This window comes from Anomaloglossus baeobatrachus, chromosome 5 (genome assembly GCF_048569485.1).
Source record: "Anomaloglossus baeobatrachus isolate aAnoBae1 chromosome 5, aAnoBae1.hap1, whole genome shotgun sequence".
Lineage (NCBI taxonomy): Eukaryota > Metazoa > Chordata > Amphibia > Anura > Aromobatidae > Anomaloglossus > Anomaloglossus baeobatrachus.
Genome location: NC_134357.1, coordinates 84,451,097 through 84,472,696, shown reverse-complemented (window position 1 = coordinate 84,472,696; position 21,600 = coordinate 84,451,097). Strand labels below are relative to the sequence as shown.

The 21,600-nt window shown below is 43.4% G+C and overlaps 1 protein-coding gene across 2 annotated transcripts in view; it reads left to right on the top strand.

Moving 5' to 3' along the window:
- The window catches only part of REEP3 (receptor accessory protein 3), a 255,800-nt gene that overhangs the window by 162,729 nt on the left and 71,471 nt on the right, over positions 1 to 21,600 (top strand). For both annotated transcript variants that reach the window (XM_075352336.1, XM_075352337.1), the window contains exon 3: positions 20,462 to 20,538. In XM_075352336.1, coding sequence (XP_075208451.1) covers positions 20,462 to 20,538 — 77 coding nt within the window. The remainder of the gene's footprint in view (positions 1 to 20,461; positions 20,539 to 21,600) is intronic.

Genomic DNA, 21,600 nt, shown 5'->3' with positions numbered 1-21,600 from the left:
GAAAACCAATGTTATCACCTTGTGTTCTGCAGAAGTGCTTGTAAAATGGCCAGATGGTGCCATATGATTTCTCCTTGAAATTTTATAGAAGAAAACGCACTATTTCTATGTATTTGATTTATTTTTATTTCTTTTGCATGCTTTATTATAGGTAACATGGCGGTATTAGACGAAGTGTTGTTTTTTTTTTTTTTACTTTTAGAAATTCTAGTCTAGACTATTGATGAGTTGTATTGACAGTGACATATTGGCGTTGTCAGTGTGTACTTCTCTTTCTTCCTTCTAATTTAAATCAACCTTGAAATGCACTTGGCCGCCTCCATCTCCCAGTAGTAAATGCAATTGGAGAAGACATTACCAGAATGAAAACACTGAGCATTGTACATAATGACACCCATTTAGCGTAGTATAGAAAATAGGCCATATAGATCTAAAGTACATCAACTTCGACTCTGAAATATGCTGATCGGACGCATATACCGGTGATGTATTCTGCTGTATTGTCAATATGGAAGACTCTGTGAAGTCTTAAGAACCATGGACACGTCTCCTGTCCTTATGTGACCTTCGATACAAATTGTGAGGTAGACAACAGACGTTCGGATGATGACTTTATCATTGTGATCAAAATGATTGGTTTTGTTTGTCCTGCTGTGAGCAATTGTCACACCTCTCATGTAACTCATCGTCTAAAGGCCCCTTTACACACTGAGACTTTCAGCGATCCCACCAGCGATTCCAACCTGGCCGGGATCGCTACAAAGTCTCTGGTGAGTCTCTGGTGAGCTGTCAAACAGGCAGACCTGGCCAACGACGCAACAGCGATCCGGACCTGCAGAACGACCTAGCTAGTCAAACACTGGAAACGAGTGATGTGTCACAATATCTGTCAATCACTATTCTCTGTCAGTCGGTCTCTCCCTCTCGGTCTCTATTCTCTCTCTTTGTCGGTCAGTCACTATCTCTGTCCCTCTCTCACAGTCTGTTAGTCATTTTCCCCTCCTCTCTCATACTCACCGTTCCCCCGATCTCCGGCGCGGCGCTGCACGGCATTCACACTGCTCCGGCGGCTTTTACTATTTTGAAAAAGCCGGCCGCTCATTAAACAATTTCGTATTCCCTACTTTCCCCGCCCACAGGCGCCTATGATTGGTTGCAGTGAGACACGCCCCCACGCTGAGTGACAGGTGTCTCACTGCACCCAATCACAGCAGCCGGTGGGCGTGTCTATACTGTGCAGTGAAATAAATAATTAAATAATTAAAAAATCCCCCCCAATTTTAACACCAGCCAGATAAAGCCATACGGCTGAAGGCTGGTATTCTCAGGATGGGGAGCTCCACGTTATGGGGAGCCCCCCAGCCTAACAATATCAGTCAGCAGCCGCCCAGAATTGCCGCATCCATTAGATGCGGCTGTTCTGGGACAGTACCCGGCTCTTCCCGATTTGCCCTGGTGTGTTGGCAAATCGGGGTAATAAGGAGTTATTGGCAGCCCATAGCTGCCAGTAAGTCCTAGATTAATCATGTCAGGCGTCTCCCGGAGAAACCTTCCATGATTAATCTGTAAATTACAGTAAATAAACACACACAACTGAAAAAAATCATTTATTAGAAATAAAAAACACAAACACATTCCCTCATCACCAATTTAATCAGCCCCAAAAAGCTCTCCTTGTCCGGCGTAATCCACGGACCTCCAGCGTTGCTTCCAGCTGTGCTGCATGCAGGTGACAGGAGCAGGAGAATACACCGCCGTTCCTGTCACCTCCACGCAGCTGATGAAGACAGCCGCGCGATCAGCTGAGCTGTCACTGAGGTTACCCGCTGTCACTGGATCCAGCGGTGGATGCAGCGGTGGCCGCGGGTAACCTCAGTGACAGCTCAGCTGATCGCACTACTCACCTCAGTTGCTGCGTGGAGCTGACCGGAGCGGCGGTGAGTAGCGCGATCAGCTGAGCTGTCACTGAGGTTACCCGCGGCCACCGCTGCATCCACCGCTGGATCCAGTGACAGCGGGTAACCTCAGTGACAGCTCAGCTGATCGCGCGGCTGTCTTCATTAGCTGCGTGGAGGTGACAGGAGCGGTGGTGTCTTCTGCTGCTCCTGTCACCTGCATGCAGCACAGCTGGAAGCGACGCTGGAGGTCCGTGGATTACGCCGGACAAGGAGGGCTTTTTGGGGCTGATTAAATTGGTGATGAGGGAATGTTTGTGTTTTTTATTTCTAATAAAGGATTTTTCGGGTGTGTGTGTTTATTTACTGTAATTTACAGATTAATCATGGAAGGTTTCTCCGGGAGACGCCTGACATGATTAATCTAGGACTTATTGTCAGCTATGGGCTGCCAATAACTCCTTATTACCCCGATTTGCCAACGCACCAGGGCAAATCGGGAAGAGCCGGGTACTGTTCCAGAACTGTCGCATATAATGTATGCGGCAATTCTGGGCGGCTGCTGACTGATATTGTTAGGCTGGGGGGCTCCCCATAACGTGGAGCTCCCCATCCTGAGGATACCAGCCTTCAGCCGTATGGCTTTATCTGGCTGGTATTAAAATTGGGGGGACCGCACGCCGGGTTTTTTTAATTATTTATTTATTTCACTGCACAGTATAGACCCGCCCACCGGCTGCTGTGATTGGGTGCAGTGAGACACCTGTCACTCAGCGTGGGGGCGTGTCTCACTGCAACCAATCATAGGCGCCTGTGGGCGGGGAAAGTAGGGAATACCAAATTGTTTAATGAGTGGCCGGCTTTTTCAAAAGAGGAAAAGCCGCCACAGCAGTGTGAATGCCGTGCAGCGCCGCGCCGGGGATCGGTGAGTATGAGAGAGGAGGGGAAAATGACCGACAGACTGTGAGAGAGGGACGGAGATAGTGACGGACCGACAGAGAGAGAATAGAGACCGAGAGGGAGAGACCGACTGACAGAGAATAGTGATTGACAGATATTGTGACACATCACTCGTTTCCAGTGTTTTAAGTCCCCTTTACACACTGAGACTTTGCTGCACAGCGGGAAACAAAGGACCAAAGAATGGTCCTGAACGATTTGTAGCGATCAGCAACTTCACAGCAGGGGGCAGGTCGCTGATGTGTTTCACACACTGCAATGTCGCTGGGGAGGTCGCTATTACGTCACAAAACCGGTGACGTTACAGCGATGTCGTTTGAGATGTTGCAGTGTGTAAAGCCACCTTAAGGCCACTGGAAAGGTGCAAATGAAAGAGGAAAAAAAAAACCCTGTGTGTGTATATGTATGTATTTATGTGTGTAAAATACACACACACATATACAGTATATATGTATATGTGTGTCCACCCATATCCTGTCTACCGCCATTAACTTGAGAACGGCGGCAGCTATAGGCATAGCTGCAAGGTGTTGATTCGTATTGAATTGATGATGCCCTACAATTTCGTAATTCACTTTTTTCTCTCTCGTTCCATTTTCAAGATAAAAATGCTAACTTCGTTGTTTTCCACCAGGTGGTGCTATAGGTGGTTTCATTGCGTAGCCTATGGCTACTTTACTATACCTAGACACTACTTCTATGCCTATAGCTGCCGCCGTTCTCAAGTTAATGGCGGTGGACAGGATATGGGTGGACACACTGTATAATATAATAAAGCCTATACTCCCCTCCTGTTCCAGCGGGGCCGCGACTCTCGAGGGGTTGTGAGGTCACGCGAGCGCACCTTCAATCAGCACCGACTTCTATCTCCTCCACCTTCAGACTAAAGTAGCAATCAGCAGGAAGTGAGCACAGCCGCAGCGCTCACTTCTCGTTGATTAACTCGTTGTGTCCATAGGTGGGGAGACAGGAGCCAGTACTGATAGGACGCGGGGCTTACATGACCTCCTAACTCCACGGGTGCTGTTGCGCCGCTGGAACGGGCGGCGACTATAGGCATTATTATTTTACCTGGGGGAATCATGTTGAATTAGAAGGGGTTATCCCAGTATGGGACAAACCCTTTTAAGCAATCCCCATATATACAGTAGGTGGAGATCATGTGACTGTCAGCTGTCTCTCCCGAGTCCCCCATACACAGGAACACTTTTCTTCGCCAGACTTGTACCACCACCTTTTCATTTTTGAAATATATCTCCCTCTTCCTTGCATGGAAGTCTAGTGATTAGCCAAGGGGGCATGTTGCTTCTATGGACCATGCCTCCTTGGCTAACAAAACTAGATTGACATACAGGTGAGGCCCCTTTCACACATCAGTTTTTTGCAGTCAGTCACAATCTGTTTTCTCGACGGATCAGTCACAGATTGTGGCAAAACTGATGTGACGGATCTGAGTAGCTGGGGGCTAAATAATAATTTGGAGCATGCTCCGTTAAAAAAAAAAAACAAAAAAAAAACCCCAGAATCCGTCGCCGGATTCCATCATTTGATGGATTACGACGGATCCTGCGCCCATAGGCTTCCATCCTACCAAACGACAGATGGCAACGGATCTGTCGCTGTTTGATTGTTTGACGTACACAAAAAACATTACTTTGAACGTAGCCTCCGTCGGCCGGACAAACAATTTTCGACGTATCCTTTGAACGACGGATGAAACGTGAGGCAATCCGTCGCTAATACAAGTTGATGAGAAAAAAAATATCTAGCGGCTTCAGTCGCCGAATCTGTTTTTTTCAAAATTCGACGGATTGGGACTGATGGCAAAAAACTGATGTGTGAAAGGGGCCTAAGAGGAGGCCATATGTCAACAAAGAAGAGGTGTAGGAACAAAAGAAAAACAATGCCAGATTCTGGAGAAAAGCGGCTTTTAGACCAATTTTGAAGAACTAACCATTTATGTTAAGTGATTATGGGTCCTTTTTAAAGGCAAACTAATGCATAGGAAACCTGAATTGGGCATCGCTTTTATATGGATACTCCAGGTGCTGTGACTCCAGATATAATCTGGCCTTAGACATTTGAATTTAGTTGTTGGATTCTGTACATTTGCCAGATCCCCATAAATATTAAATCTATTTGGGGGCTTTCCACTGTGTACCCCGGTATCTGCTGATGAGGGGAAGCATAGATAGAATAGTTTGTATTTGATATTATTCGGTCTGTTACTGATGAGCTGAGATGTCAGCGCTGTCAGACAGCTGTGCCTCTGCTCGCAGCCGCTCCGATATAACACACATTTGGCGAACCACCAATTTCAAAATGACAAGTGGCATCTGATTGGTTCGCTTTGGTCCGCAATACTGTTCACGCTAATTTGACACATGGCCCCAATGTGTCATCAGCTATATCATCAGTGCCCACATGCAGTGAATCCTTTCAGAGGCACCTGATAGCATTTATTTCATACGCATTTGGCCGTATTCCTCACTTCCCCCACATTTCTGCTTTATTTAGAAGCCTGTTAGATTCCGCTTTTCGCATCTGGCTGCAGCCCTGTGGTCAGTGCTTCATAGACGGCCCATTTTATCTCGCTCATGAGAGCTCCCCCAATTATCTGCTGACTTGTATGGTGCTAATTAGAGTCTGTGGGTCATGATGACTTTGTTCGAGGTTTATAGCCGCTGAAAGACGAGCATCGAAGGAAAAAAACACCATCAAATGAGTCGGATCTGGTCTTCACTCCGAAATATAATCTTCAGTCGTGTTTGCAGGCTGCATTAATTAGCGTATTTGATGAGATTAATGTAACTCGCAGCTTTCGAAAATATCCATTATATTTTGTATTTGAGTTTTAATTATTTGTTTTCTGTAAATGTATATTTTAGCGCAATTAATTTTTAATAATCAAGGTTTCAGTGCACAGGTTTAGACTGTGTATTCACTGTTCGTAAGTAATTGGAAAATAGAGGTTAATGTTTCATCTCGGCAAGCCCTTTTTAACCCAAATGTGAAAATGTTTTCTTTCCTAGTAGCACACAAACTATTCTACTAATGCCACCTAGTGGAAGTAGCTACTCTCTGTCAATTACTGTCCCACCCTTACAACGTGCCAAGTAATATCCGCCAAAACAGACAACTGTACTTTCCCATAATTAGTGCAGAGGATTACGGGAAGAAATGCCCTTGGCGCTGCTTTTGGGGAAGATTGGCTCTTAAAGGGCACCACTCAGGTCCAATAATGATATTAACCTGCCAATATAGGGTTAATCTGCAGGTTAATCCCCTTATGAAGGTGCCCAGCCTCACTACAGAAAGTGTGGCAACTAGGAGGGAAATTAACTTTATTTCTCCAGGAGCCGCCGGCTTTCAGTCATACAGGTGTGTCCAGAGCAGTTGGTCACAGCACTGAAAGCGGCAACTGTATCCACACCCCGGCACTGATTTACAGCTCGCTCTGTAGTGAGTTACTGCAAAGTCTGTTTTCAGTCAGTGCTGAGGTGTGCTTACAGTCATCGTTCTCAGTGCTTTAAGCGGTGACTATAGCTGGGCCAGGAACACCTTCTTGACTGAAAGCTGGCGGCTCTCAGGAGAAATAAAGTTAATTTTATCCCTCGTGCTGCAGTTTTAGTACAGTGGCCAGTCATATTTACAACACTATTAACCTGCAGACTTTCCCTATATCGGACATGACCGATTCCCTCAAGGAAGAAGTGGGTTCATTTCGAAACGCATAGAAATAAATACCACCTGCATATACGCATCCAGTATATTGACTCCTTTACTGTCCATCCAGCAGCGCAGAGGTAACCACATTACTATGGAATTCCTGCATAACCCCCGCTTTCTATATAACAGACAGACCTGAGTTATAACATCTGACTGCAGTTTTGTTTGTTTGCTTGTGTGGTTTTTGGAATGTAAAGAAGGCTCCTTGAGAAAAACATGCAAAGTTGCTACCTCCTGGAAGGAAAGAAAATTGAGAGAAAGGCATCTAGTGCCACCTATAAGTCAATGTCCAAGCACTGCAACACTTTTCTGATTTGAACATGGCCAATTTGCATATTTTACTCTTTAGAGGAATTTGGTGGCTTCCTGAGGAAGAAGTAGGTTCAGTTTAAAATGCTTTGAAATAAATACCGCCTGCATATCTGCATCCAGCATATGGACTCCTTTCTATCCATCCAGCAGCGCAGAGGTAGCAACATTAGTCTGTAGTTCCTGCATAACGCCCGCTGATATTTGATCCGTGGTTTTTGCATCAGCTGGACCTACCACCATGGTTTCATTCAAAGTTGTGTGAAACACAACCGAAAAAAGTGAGGGAACACTCCACATTATTTCTTTCATTGTCATTAGATAAGACCCTATTACACTTTTCCACCCACAGTTGGTTGTATAAAAAGCAAGATTGGGTCACTCTGAGCATTAAGCGGGGTTTACACGCTACGATATCGTTAATGAATTATCGTCGGGGTCACGGTGTTTGTAACGCACATCCGGCGTCATTAACGATATCGCAGTGTGTGACACTTATGAGTGACCTTAAACGATTGCAAAAGCGGTCAAAATCGTTTTCCGCGGAGAGGTCGTCCTGAAACAAAAAATCTATTTCTTTTTATTAGCAATGTTGTTCGTCGTTCCTGCGGCAGCACACATCGCTGTGTATGACACCGCAGGAGCGACGAACATCTCCTTACCTGCCTCCACCGGCAATGTGGAAGGAAGAGGGTGGGCGGGATGTTACGTCCCGCTCATCTCCGCCCCTCCGCTTCTATTGGACGCCTGCCGTGTGATGTCGCTGTGACGCCGCACGAACCGCCTCCTTAGAAAGGAGGCGGTTCGCCGGCCAGAGCGACGTCGCAGAGCAGGTATGTGCATGTGACGCTGCCGTAGCGATAATGTTCGCTACGGCAGCGATCACACAATATCGCACATATGACGGGGGCGGGTACTATCGCGCTCGACATTGCTATCCGATGCTAGCGATGTCGCAACGTGTAAACCCAGCTTTAGCCACTGTTACCTGGCACTCCCAAGTCTACATGTCCCCAATAGATCGGTCATCCCACCATGATTCCTATTGTGTTAGCTAGTTAACTAATTTTTTCATGTAATTGGCATTGTTAAAAAAAAATCTGCGTGTTACTATAAATATGCCCCAATATGTTGCCTACTATGATTGAGTCGTTCAGGCTTAGGGGCCCGGGTATGGATGTCCATCCTTTTGGCTTTGGCTAGTCTTTGGCTCTGCCTCGTCTTTTGGCTCTGCCTCGTCTTTTGGCTCTGCCTCGTCTTTTGGCTGTGCCTCGTCTTTTGGCTGTGCCTCGTCTTTTGGCTCTGCCTCGTCTTTTGGCTCTGCCTCGTCTTTTGGCTATGCCTCGTCTTTTGGCTCTGCCTCGTCTTTTGGCTCTGCCTCGTCTTTTGGCTCTGCCTCGTCTTTTGGCTCTGCCTTTCATGTAGGGACATTCTGTCTGAAAAGGGCTTCATTTGGGAAGGTCGGAAGCAGATTCCAGGTGACTGAACTCAATATTTGTGATTTTTAGACATTTAGAATGCCAGATACTCGTATGGAAGGTCTCAAGTGATACATTTCTAAAACTACTATATACTGTAAAATTATGTGCATACATGGTTTATTTGGGACAGTCAAAAAACATCACATTTTTCAAGCGAGAACCGCTTCAGAAAAGACCTGTTCTAGGTGATGTTTTTATGTGTTTATTTCGGCAGCATGTCCACTTCAGGAAACATTAATGCTTTTTAGATTTAAGCAAAGTTTTTTTTTGTTGGTGATTTTCTAACACTTTTTTTGAATTCCACTAAGCATTAAATGAAACTCTAGCATTTTATAGGTCAAAATCACTGACATAACATTCCTTCCTTCCCATTTACTTCTATTGTAAAGTATGGCGCAGCTTCATAGCGGAAAATGTCTGAAGATTGGTCATTTCGCTTCTTGGAAATGCTTTTTTGAGAACCTGAAGCTAATTAAAAGCTCTCAAAAACTGAATGAATGAACAGCAAAGTGGTTTTTCAATAAAAATAAATGTAGAGAACATTTTCTCTGCCATATTCTTTTTTTCCTATTCAGCATTTTATTTATTAATTTTTTTGAACGGTTCCATTCCAAAAGATTCCTCTAAAAAAAAAAATAAAGTAATAAAAAAAATATTTTTTTTTTCCAGAATACTTTAACATTTTCTGTGTACTTGGGGAAGGAACAAAATGACTTCTTATGGTAGTACATGAAGTACGACTATACATTTATGGTACATTGCTGCACCGTAATGCCTCCCTTTATTGATAATGTACAGCATATGACAAGGCACTTTTGTAGTAGTGAAACTGTTAAATTCTGGTGTGTACTAATATCGCGTCACATCAGATTTGTTCTGACATTGCAGATAATTCATTTTATACCTGACCCATTGGCAATCAGTCTGAAGATGTCTGCGACGCTATACAAGGTTGGAGGGTGACTGCTATAGCAAGAATCCCATGACATGAGTGACAGGGCATTTAAATATAAATGGGATTCCTAAGATCACGGAAGTGTTATCGACCAACATGTCGTTCTTCTGTCTGAATTATTATTGCAGAGAAATCGCTGGTTTTAGCCTTTGATTTGGGAATGTTGTGTTTTTGTTTTTTTTTGTTTCTTTTTTTAATATATATACATATACATATATATACATATATATATATATATATATATATATATATATATATATATATATATATATATTCTCATCTTTGGTGCAAGATGAAATCCTATGTCATTTTGTTAATTTTTCTGTGATTGAAAAGATGGGATAATTTTTACATATGGTACTTCTTTAAAAACCATCTGTCTTGCTGAATTATTGCGATAGTTTGCCATAACTTTTGATTTATAGATTGATTTGGCCTTTGGAATCGGTAGTGGTTTCCTGCTCCCTGGCATATAAATTAAATGTAAATCCAATATATACAATAAATTAGCAGTGGCTCAGGACTGATATCTGTTAGGGCTCATCACACCTCAGTATATCATATACAAATGCTATTTCACGGTTAGCATTGGTAGCCGTGATAGTGTGTGGGGCTATTACATGCCCAAGATTTTGTGTGGACCAAGTGATCCCACATAAAGTCAAGTATTGATCCAATCGTCAGATCAATGACTGCTATGAAAGTCTATAGGCCGCTTTACACGCAACGACATCGCTAACGAGATGTCGTTGGGGTCACAGAATTCGTGACGCACATCCGGCCTTGTTAGCGACGTCGTTGCGTGTGACACATACGAGCGACCGCTAACAATGCCAAATATTCACCAAATCGTTGATTGTTGACACGTCGTCCATTTCGCAAATATCGTTGCTGATTTTGGACGCCCCAGGAATGCCAAACAACACCGTACCTGCGTCCTCCGGCAACGAGGTGGGCGTGACTTTCATGCGGCTGCTCTCCGCCCCTCCTCTTCTATTGGACGCCTGCCGTGTGACGTCGCTGTGACGCCGCATGAACCGCCCCCTAGAAAAGAGGCTGTTAGCCGGCCACAGCGACGTCGGTAGGAAGGTAAGTATGTGTGACTGGTCCTAGCGATTTTGTCCACCACGGGCAGCGATTTGTCCGTGACGCACAAACGACGGGGGCGGGTGCGAACGCTAGTGACATCGCTAGCGACCTCGCAGCGTGTAAAGCCCCTTTATGGGTCTGTAAACATTGGAGAAGGTGAAGTCACTTTTTTTTTTTCTCATTATTGAAAAAAACTGATGAAACTGATTAAAATTACTGCTAAAACTAATGATATCACTCATGAAACCTGGTCCGTTTTTTTTTCCACGTGCGTGAAAAATGATGTCTGAAAGAGGCCTTAGCACTGTCAAATTTTAGGCTTTGATGTTTAGTAGAATGGCGTTTCTTACAAAAGTGTCTTGCATGGTCGCACAATAGTAAGGTTTGTGGCAAGGCTTGGCAATTTTTGGCTCTATAGAGTTTCCTGACCTTTTTTGTATGGCTAGTGATTGTGTTTGAAGTCCCACGCTAGCATATTTTTTTTTTTTTAATTCTAAGAGGTGCTTTAAGTCAAAGACTCCTGCCCCGTCTTATACTCGTTCTCCGGCACCTTCGTCTGTTTTAACTATTGCTCCTGGCAGTCTCCTTCAGTTTGTGACCTGCTTGCAGCTTCATTGTCCAATGGAGCTTGCAGGAGGTCACAACTCAAGCCTCATTTTGGCTCCCATAGACTTGTATTGAGCGCTCGTGATGCAACTTCTGACTTTTCCTCCAGCCAGAAGTTACAGGCACAAGCTGGTGTCGTGGGACTGAAGCGACTTCAAAAAAACGGTGAAGATGTCAGAGGCTAGGTAAGAGACTGGGGGCAGGGGTCTTGGATTTAAAGTGCCACTGTAGCACTGAAAAACTCCCCACACGCTGGAGTGGTGCTTTAATGTATGTTTGTGCAGGCATATATGTTGACATATAGGTAGGCTTTTATATAGGAGTGTCTCCAGTAATCCACTTCTAACTTTCAGATGTGGCTCTGAACATCAGATGGCTATTCTCTTGTGTAGTGGAACGCTATTTTTTTATTTTATTTAAAACCCCCCCCCCCCAGCCAACCATACATTTGCATGAACAGCTCGCCTGAGTGTGCATGTGTTCTGAATGGGGAGAGTGGAGTAACCGCTTGTCAGACACTTCTGTCTGTAGTCTGCCCTCAGGGGAGAGATTGTGTGGGACGTCTGAATATAAAGGCATAATCTGTTTATTATTCCAAGACAGAGTAGGAAGAGATTTGATTAAATTAGCATTTTACTTAAAGCGTAACCATCCTTTTTTTTTTTTTTTCATAAATCAATAGTACACATGAAAATAAGCAACTCTGTAATATTTCTTATCAGACAAATTTGCTTTTTTGGATCAGTCATCAGTATAATGCGCAGCCCATACTCCTCTATATAGTATTATGGTCACCATGTACTCTGTAGGTGAAGAGGTTCCGATTTGAAGTATTGAGACATCCTTCCATCTTGTTTTTTGCCCTTCAGACTGCATTCACAGAAGGAGCTGTGTATACGATTTAGGCCTCGATGTCACACGGGGTGTTGCACAAACGTCGCTGACTGTCATGGTGGCGTCGGGCTGTTTTCAGATTGCAGATTCTGACACTCTGCCTGATGGTTTCTCTGGTGTTTGGGATCAACATAGGCAGACTCGGGTGTTGACCTGCTGTGTGTTGATTCATAGGCAGGCTAGCAAGAGTTAATCTTAGCTGATCTGCTTGCTCCATTGATTACATGTTGTGGGGAGGCCTAAAACATCTGTTCCCCAATTATTTATGCTGGTTGTATCCTTCCACCCATGCCAGCTATAGTTTGTCTATATTTGACTGTGAGATGTGGTGTCCCAGACTTTCTGGTGAAAGTTGTGCTGTTTTCTTGGTATGGTTGTGGAGTTTATCCATGTCCTGAATCTCTCTTATTGTCTTAAAGGGAACCTGTTAGGTCCAATATGCACCCAGAACCATGAGCAGTTCTGGGTGCATATTGCTAATCCCTTCCTAACCGTCCCTGTATCTAGTAGCATAGATAAAGAGATCTGCCAATGCTGGATTTCGGCTCCGTGCGCCAGATGTATGCGTCTCGGCTTCAAACTGGTGTAGTACACATGACCGGAAGTCCGGGGACATTCTGATCATGCGCATTGAGTTGAATTTCTGTGGTGGCAGCTGAGGTGAGAGCGACCATACCTCTGATGCTGCGCAGGCATTAGCATATTAGCACGCCCACATGGGCGTACTAGCATGCTAAGGGGGCCAACCAGCCAAGGGAAATAACGTCCTTGTGTCTAGTCGCTGGCCTCATTACCATATTATAAATAATCTTTAGAAATACTTTTTCTAAAGATCTCTTTAGCTATGCTACTTGATACAGGGACAGTTAGGCAGGAATTAGCAGTATATACCCAGAACTGCTCGAGGTTCTACGTGCATATTACACCTGACCGGTTCCCTTTAACATTTGGTGTGTGCTTGCTGTGTGACATTTTTGGTTTTCCCTGGTCTGTCTTTAAATGTGGGTTTCATCTGAAATCTGTCCCATCCCTCCCGGGGAGTAGGGAGAATCAGATCACGACTGGTCAGGAGCAGGGCCAGGAAGGAGACTTGGGCCTCTCCACCATCAGGAGGCTAGGATTAGAATAGGGTCCCCTAGCTTGAGGGACAGCTTAGGAGGCCAGGTTCCCTGCTATCCCATAGTCCTTGTGACACTCGCTCACATTAGTGTTTAAATTAAACGAGTACAATTGAAGAAAATCTTGCATGTCACTTGGATCAATGTTAAAAAATGTTGCAGGTCAGATCTGCAAGTTTATCCTTCGCTCTAAACGGACTCAGGAAAAAATTGCAGCATGTTGCGTTTGGCAGCGTATCTAGGCTCACGTGCACCCATACAAGTCTATGAAACGCATCGGACTGTGCTCAAATGTCTTATACGCAGAGACAGGCAATGGAGAAGATGGAGAAATTAATCTCTCAGTCTTCTCCTCACCCGTGATCTGATTCTCACCTGCGATAGAAACAGATCACAGCGAATGACTCTTGGTCACGCTCGCAGCAGAGTTTGAGCTGAGTGTCGGTGTAATCCATCCGATTCTCTCGCATCTAATGCCGTACTCCAGTGTGACCCTGGCCTTAGACATAGGGTTGTAGACCCGCCATGAAACTGACTATTCTGTCTACAGGGAAGGGCTGATAGCTAGGGTTAGCTGGCGACCTATATGACTAGTTGACGTGTCACAGCCAGATCACAGGGGCATTCATGTGACCGCACTTCGGAGGACCACGATGGAGGTCAAATACATTACAAAGTTGAAGAGGGAAATAATGGAGGGAATTCTGAAGGAGAACAACCCCTTTAAGTTACTTTGGTAATGTCCAAAATTGGGACCCAGTTATTATAAATATCTAAATGATTAGATTCTAATCTCTACCATTGTTTGTGGAGCTTTTCTGGTCCTTTCTTCAATGTTGAGGAATTTTCTTAAGACAAAAAAAATAATAGTCCTGTCAGCTTTATACTCTGCATTTAATATCCTATTTATGAAAATGACATATGCAAAAGAGAAAATTCAGTATGTGGTTTGTCCCATGAATATTTTATTTCTGACAGCAAAATATGGGAAACTTGTGCTTTTAAACAGTGCCAGGTAATAGGTTTTTAAATAATTGAAGAAGCAATCAAAGCACAAAGCTCGAACCGCGGTGTGACGTCCCCTTCCCATTTCTAATATGAGATAAATATTGAATTTTTTTTTTTAATTGTTTGCCTTGTATTCTAAGCTATTATTTTTTATTTTTTTTTTCTGCTGAAGAGTGTAAGGCCTTTGACTTCAAGCTATACAGACCAGTTCCCTTCAGTACTGATGTCCCCATTATTGGGGAAATATTCTCATAATGATAGTCATTTCGGAAAATTAACTTTAAATGTGCTATTTGCTAAAAAAAACATGTTTATACAGTGCCTTGCGAAAGTATTCGGCCCCTTTGAATTTTTCAACCTTTTCCCACATTTCAGGCTTCAAACATAAAGATAAAAATGTTAATGTTATGGTGAAGAATCAACAACAATTGGGACACAATTGTGAAGCTGAACGAAATTTCTTGCTTATTTTAAACTTTTGTAAAAAAGAATAAATTGAAAATTGGGGCGTGCAATATTATTCGGCCCCTTTACTTTCAGTGCAGCAAACTCTCTCCAGAAGTTCATTGAGGATCTCTGAATCATCCAATGTTGGCCTAAATGACTGATGATGATAGATATAAGCCCCCTGTGTGTAATCAAGTCTCCGTATAAATGCACCTGCTCTGTGATAGTCTCAGTGATCTGTTTAAAGCACAGAGAGCATCATGAAGACCAAGGAACACAACAGGCAGGTCCGTGATACTGTTGTGGAGAAGTTTAAAGCCGGATTTGGTTACAAAACGATTTCCACAACATTAAACATGCCAAGAAGCACTGTGCAAGCGATCATATTGAAATGGAGGGAGTATCATACCACTGCAAATCTACCAAGACCCGGCCGTCCCTCAAAAATTTCATCTCAAACAGGGAGAAGACTGATCAGAGATGCAGCCAAGAGGCCCATGATCACTCTGGATGAACTGCAGAGATCTACAGCTGAGGTGGGAGGTATCTGTCTATAGGACAACAATCAGTCGTACACTGCACAAATCTGGCCTTTATGGAAGAGTGGCAAGAAGAAAGCCATTTCTCAAAGATATCCATAAAAAGTGTCGTTTAAAATTTGCCACAAGCCACCTGGGAGACACACCAAACATGCAAAAGAAGGTTCTCTGGTCAGATGAAACCAAAATCGAACTTTTTGGGCACAATGCCAAACAATATGTTTGGCGTAAAACCAACACAGCTCATCACAATGAACACACCATCCCCACTGTCAAACATGGTGGTGGCAGCATCATGGTTTGGGCCTGCTTTTCTTCATCAGGGACAGGGAAGATGGTTAAAATTGATGGGAAGATGGATGGAGCCAAATACAGGACCATTCTTGAAGAAAACCTGTTGGGAGTCTGCAAAAGACCTGAGACTGGAACGAAGATTTGTCTTTCAACAAGACAATGATACCAAACATCATAAAGCAAAATCTACAATGGAATAGTTCACAAATAAACATATCCAGGTGTTAGAATGGCAAAGTCAAAGTCCAGACCTGAATCCAATCAGAATCTGTGGAAAGAGCTGAAAACTTCTGTTCACAAACGCTCTCCATCCAACCTCACTCCGCTCAAGCTATTTACAAAGGAAGAATGGGCGAGAATTTCAGTCTCTCGATGTGCAAAACTGATAGACACATACCCCAAGCGACTTGCAGCTCTAATCGCAGCAAAAGGTGGCTCTACAAAGTATTAACTTAAAGGGGACAAATAATATTGCACGCCCCAATCTTCAGTTTTTTATTTTTTATAAAAGTTTAAAATAAGCAATAAATTTCGTTCAACTTCACAATTGTGTCCCACTTGTTGATTCTTCACCATCAAATTAAAATTTTATATTTGAAGCCTGAAATGTGGGAAAAGGTTGAAAAATTCAAAGGCACCGAATACTTTCGCAAGGCACTGTACATGACTTGCAGCAGATTTTGTGCTTTTTAGACACTTTTTGGCCCTCAAAAGATAGTTTTGAAAACAAGGTGTTGTTTATAGTAGTCACAAAACTATGTAAAGTAAGCTACCCAAGAAATGGCATAAGGAAAAGGGTCTAACTTGTGTAGAAAGATGGGCGATGAGCCACTGATACATTCAGCACAGCATCTGTCTAGTCTAATTGCAAGCTAAGTTTTCTACCAAGATGCATTGGCGTAACTTGAACAAGGGTTGTGGTCCCCCCCAATTATCACAGATCTTTAATAGCAACGGTCTTTTCATATGGGCCAAAGTGACCTTTTCCGCCTCGTATGTTCCCCGGTCCGGGTGCGATTGCATCCCCTGCACTAGTTATATTTACACCCCTGCCAAGATGTGGCGTCATTCACTATCCATGGACTAGGGGATAACTTCCTGATGACTAGTGGTCCGACCGCTGATCCCAAGAATTGACCTGAAGTCGAGCATGTACTCCTCCGCACCATTCAATTTTAAAGAACGCATTGTAGATGGCTGTGCATTGAAGGTGTTGTTCACTACTTTAACATTGATGGCATATTTTTAGGATAGCTCACCAATGTCTGATTGGCCAGGGTAAGATACCCCGGCACCCCCGCCGATGAGCCGTTTTCAGTGGCAGCAGACGGCCGGAAATTTTCAGTTCCGGAGCTGCTCAGTCTTCTGATAGTGGCCGGGTACTCCACATCCGCCTGCTATTTATTTGAATGGGAAGCAGATATGCAGTACCCGGCCGCAGCCACAGAAGACAGGTCAGCTACGGAACTGAGCATTTCCATCCGCCTGCTGCCGGCACCGAGAGCAGATGTCGGACCCCGGCCGAATAGACATTGATGACCTATCCTAAGGATAGGCCACTGTGGACTTCTTTAAATTGAATCTGTCACCACATTTTTTTACGTAGTCTGAGAGCAGCATAATCTAGAGGCAGGGAACCTGATTCCAGCACTGTCACTCACCAGTCTGCTTACTGACATTTTGATATAATCACTGTTTTCTCTGCTACAGATCTAGCAGAGCTCAGAATGGTGAGCTCTGTGTAACCCCGCCCACATCACTGATTAGCAGCTTTCTGCATACTCTTCTTTTATTGACCCCAATGTGCAATATGATTTTATAATTTTGCAACCATAAAACCTTTGTACGAACTATTTCTTCCCTCTCTTTTAGTACAGGTTATATAAACGGCTAGCTGGGGAAGGAGAATCACAACTGTTTTAAGCATAGACACATGTTTGAAAAAACCCCCCAAAAAAACCCACATTGTATCCAAGTTATATATCACTCTTATATGGTTGGGACAATGCTGATCCAGGGGAGTCAGTGACTGCTTTTGTTTTTTGCCTACAATCCTTTCCACACATCCTCTGCTTGTTCAGTGTCTTTGACATTGTGGAACGGTCTTTACGTTTGGGATTGTCATTTAATCTACAATACAGAAGAGATTATTACTTTACCTTCTCAGATTAAAGGGGCTCTATGCTTTTGACAAAATATGTGGATCACAAGATGTTGGGTATTATACCTATAGATTAGTTTTATATTTATTATTTTGTGTTCCCAACCACAGAAACATTATAGCTAGGGATGATCGAATACCTCAAATATTCGGCTTCGCGAATATTCAGCAATTAACTTGCCGCTATGCGAATATTCGATGCGCAATGTAAGTCTATGGGAAGCCTAAATAGTAACGAATAGTTGCTATTCGGGTTTCCCATAGACTTACATTGCGCATCGAATATTCGCGAAGTCGAATAGCCGCGACCTAGTCAGAAAATATTAGCCGAGCCGAATATTTGAGGTATTCGATCATCCCTAATTATAGCTGCTCCTTACTTTCCTTGTTTCTGGATGTGTTTCCATAACCTGCCCTGATTCCAGTAGCAAGTAACCAAAAATGGATTAAAAATCCAGAGTAAATGCCGTTACCGGATCAGTGCAAAGTGAGAATGTTCTCCTGGCACTCGTCTGCTATTGGCACGTTCACTGTGATTTTTCTGGCCAGTGGATCCACATTGCATATTGCAATGATAAATATGCTGTGGATTTTATTTCCGTTTTCCCCCTTCCAGACCATGTAGACACAGTCACCTTCATTGCCCGATTCCCTGCAGAACCTCAGCGGATTCTGTTAGGATTTTAGATCGGAAACCTAATCTGTGAAAATGTCCTAAATCTGTTCCGTATCCTAAAGCAGTGCGACACTGAAGCCGATTTTATTAGGAAATGACACACTTTGAACACCCACGTTTGTGGGTTTTATTTGTAAAATGTGACATTAAAAAAATAGAGAATCCAATTATATCCTGAGGGGCTCCCTATGTAGCGACATGAATTCTGTGGATGCAGTTCAGCTATTTTTCTTGCCGGAATCTCAATCACCGCTCCGGCTCTGCTGAATATTTCAGCATGAAGCAATATAATTGCAGGGCTCCTATTCAGTCATGTGTGAAACCTAATTCAGAGCTGGGAGACTGACAATATTACACTCAAATATTATGATGTATATCGCACTATATCGGGAGTACGAGCAGCACTGTTTTTTGTTTTTTTTTTCTTTTTTGCTTTTTTTTCTCATGTGCCACATTATAGAGGACTAGCTGCTCAAATTGTAATTTTCTAAGTAATCTGTTCCTTAAACGGTTGTCCACTACTTGGCTTTTGAGATCTGTGGTTGTCCGACAACCTGCACCCTCACTGATCGGCTGTCATCAGCACAACGGCCGGATGTAACTTTGCACACAGCCATAGCCTTTGTACACTATATAGTGGCTGTTCTTGGGTAATGCAGCTCAACTTGTAGTGAAGTTAATAGGAGCTGAGCTGCTCTACCAGACAATCGTTACTGCATAGTAAACCTAAAAAGAGAAAAAATGATATAGACACTGATTACCACTTTATTTACATACTTATTTTTTTGAGACCTAAATGATCATAATTTCATTGTTTGCAGCAATGTTCTGTCAAATAGCTGAAACTGAGGAAAGGGCAACTTGAAAACTCTTTGCTATCTTCTCATAGCCTTCTCTTGTGGGCCACAACCATTTTCAGAGTGCTAGGCAGCTGCCTAGAAGAACCCATGGCTACTGTTTTTTGGCCCAAGGTTAAAAGAGGCTGGGTTTCTATAAAACTGTGAATCACCTGGACTTTCCTAATGATGATGGTGATCAAGCGATAACCCTAAGGGTGCGTGCCCACGATCAGTGTTCATAGCGTTTTGGATGCAGCATGTTTTCACTGTGTCCAAAACACTGCGATGTACAGTACAAGCACAGTGGATGGGATTTCTAGAAATCCCATGCCCACTGTGCTTGTTTTGGCCCGTTTCACACATCCAGCATATTGCCAGATCTGGCACACTCCAGTAAAGTGTAAATACTGTACAACGGCATCGTGGCAACCTCCGGTCACATGACAGCATGTGACCGGAGGTTGCCGCAATGCCATTTTACTGTATTACACTGTACTGGAGTGTGCCAGATACGGCAATCCGTCAAAATTCTGGATATGTGAAACGTGCCTAAACTGACATGCGGTACGGCTTCCCAAGCTGCAGCATGTCAACTTATGCAGCGGAGCCGCGAGTGTTCTCCTAAGGGAGAACAGAGAGAAAGTCCATAGCGACCCGAACCCTGATAGTGGGCACTGATAGCTACGGTCTCCTGCGGAGAACACTCACGGCTCCTCAGGAGAGGACATGCTGTGTCCAGGGGATCGTTGGCACGTACCCTAACAGACTAAGGTCTGGAACCCTGCACAAACTTACCAGGCATAACAGTAATTTTGTGGCCACACTGATCCCTCTTGTATTTGGTTTTCCGTTTATCTCTTTGCCGTCTCATATGCTTTTTTTTTTTTAATTTAGTAGAGGAGGAGTTTTTAGTTTGCGCACTTTTTAGCCTCCTTACGAATTAGAAAGTTGCCCCATTCGGGCATATGGAGACTATTGAAGGTTGTCCTCCACTTGGGATCCCTCTTCTGAGCCATATTGAAGTGTAGCTCGGATGTTCTCCACTCCCTCATTTATTGCATTGAGGGCCATTTTTAACTAAATGACCACCGTGCAGACACTACATTGCCCCGGCGGGTATAATATCTGTTCTTTCTCCGCGTCCCTTGGCAATGTCACCTGCAGCGGCTCCTACTTTAATCCCTCTAAAACAGATGTGAACAGAATATACATTTGTATGCAGAGAAAATGGCAACGTCAATCCTTTTATTAAACTCAGACTTGTACAGTGTGTCGGAATATGTTGGCGCTGGTAGTTGGTGTTATTAAAAATAAAACATGCCTTTCGCCACAGCGATGTTCAGCCGTGATGATTACCTTACCTACTGTTCTGTGTTATTTGAGAACATTTGGACGTTTTTGAGCACTTAGCATTCAGTGCAGCAGAGAAATGTGACATTTGTCGGTTTCCTTGTTTTTTAGGTACGGTGGATGATGTATTGGATTGTTTTTGCCCTTTACACTGTGACAGAAACATTAGCGGATTTAACGATATCCTGGTAAGTTCCCGTAATTACTTGACTAACGTGCTTTAGATAACAGCATATTGCTTTGGTGCACAGTATGGTATCATGTTATGTATTCTGTTTATTAAGTCGTTGGGGGGGATTTTGAGAAGCTCTTGATAGAGTGGTGCTGTAAGGAACAAAATGGGGGTGAGGGTGATGGTAGTGTTCACCTGTAGGGGTTCTGTGAGGATACCACACCTGTAGAAGTCTGACATGCCATAGCTGCAGCCCTGCGTGGCTGGAGGAGAGTATCGTCTACATAGCAGTTTCACAAAGTGGAGATTATAGGCCTATGGTCATGGAAAGAAGAAGAGTCAAATCAAGGGTTTTTATTTACTCCAACGCATTTCGGCACCGAACCGGCAGCTTTCTCATAGTAAAAAAACAAAAAGCAAATATCATTGATCTTATTGGACCCTCAATACCAGTGTTCTGGCGTACGAAAAAAATAAAATTTAATTTAGTGCATTGTGATGCATCTATTAGTTGCGCAATAATTAGTATTTTTGTTTTTTCTTTTTAGCTTTTTTTTTCTGACAGTTTCAACACTTTCCTAACAGATTGGGCTGTGCTTAGTGGAAGGGAGCAGGGCCGCATATGGCACTGCAAATTTACTAAATTGGTGCAATTAATAACACAAGCCTACAATTTACACCAATCTTCTAGTTTACACACAGCAAGTCTTGCGTCCCAGTGTTTTTATAAAATTGTAATACTACACACTCTGTTTTTGTTTTTTTATTTGTTTTCACGACATTCACATGGTAAAAGCTTTATAGGATTATCATACATAAGACTCATGCCAGAGTAACGGCCACACATTTTTTATAGCATTTTCTAAAAGGCCATATAATAATAAAAAAATAATAATCTGTAACAACTATAGCAACTTGCATCCATCAGACTGCAAAGAAACAGCAAAAGCTCAGAGCGGCAAGAGAGGGAAAAAAACTTTATTTTCCCAGCACAGAGGCCCCTCTGTTTCTGTTTTCTTTCATTGTCCTTGGCACAGTGCCTCTCCTGACCTGGCACTGTGTAAGAACTCCCGCACAA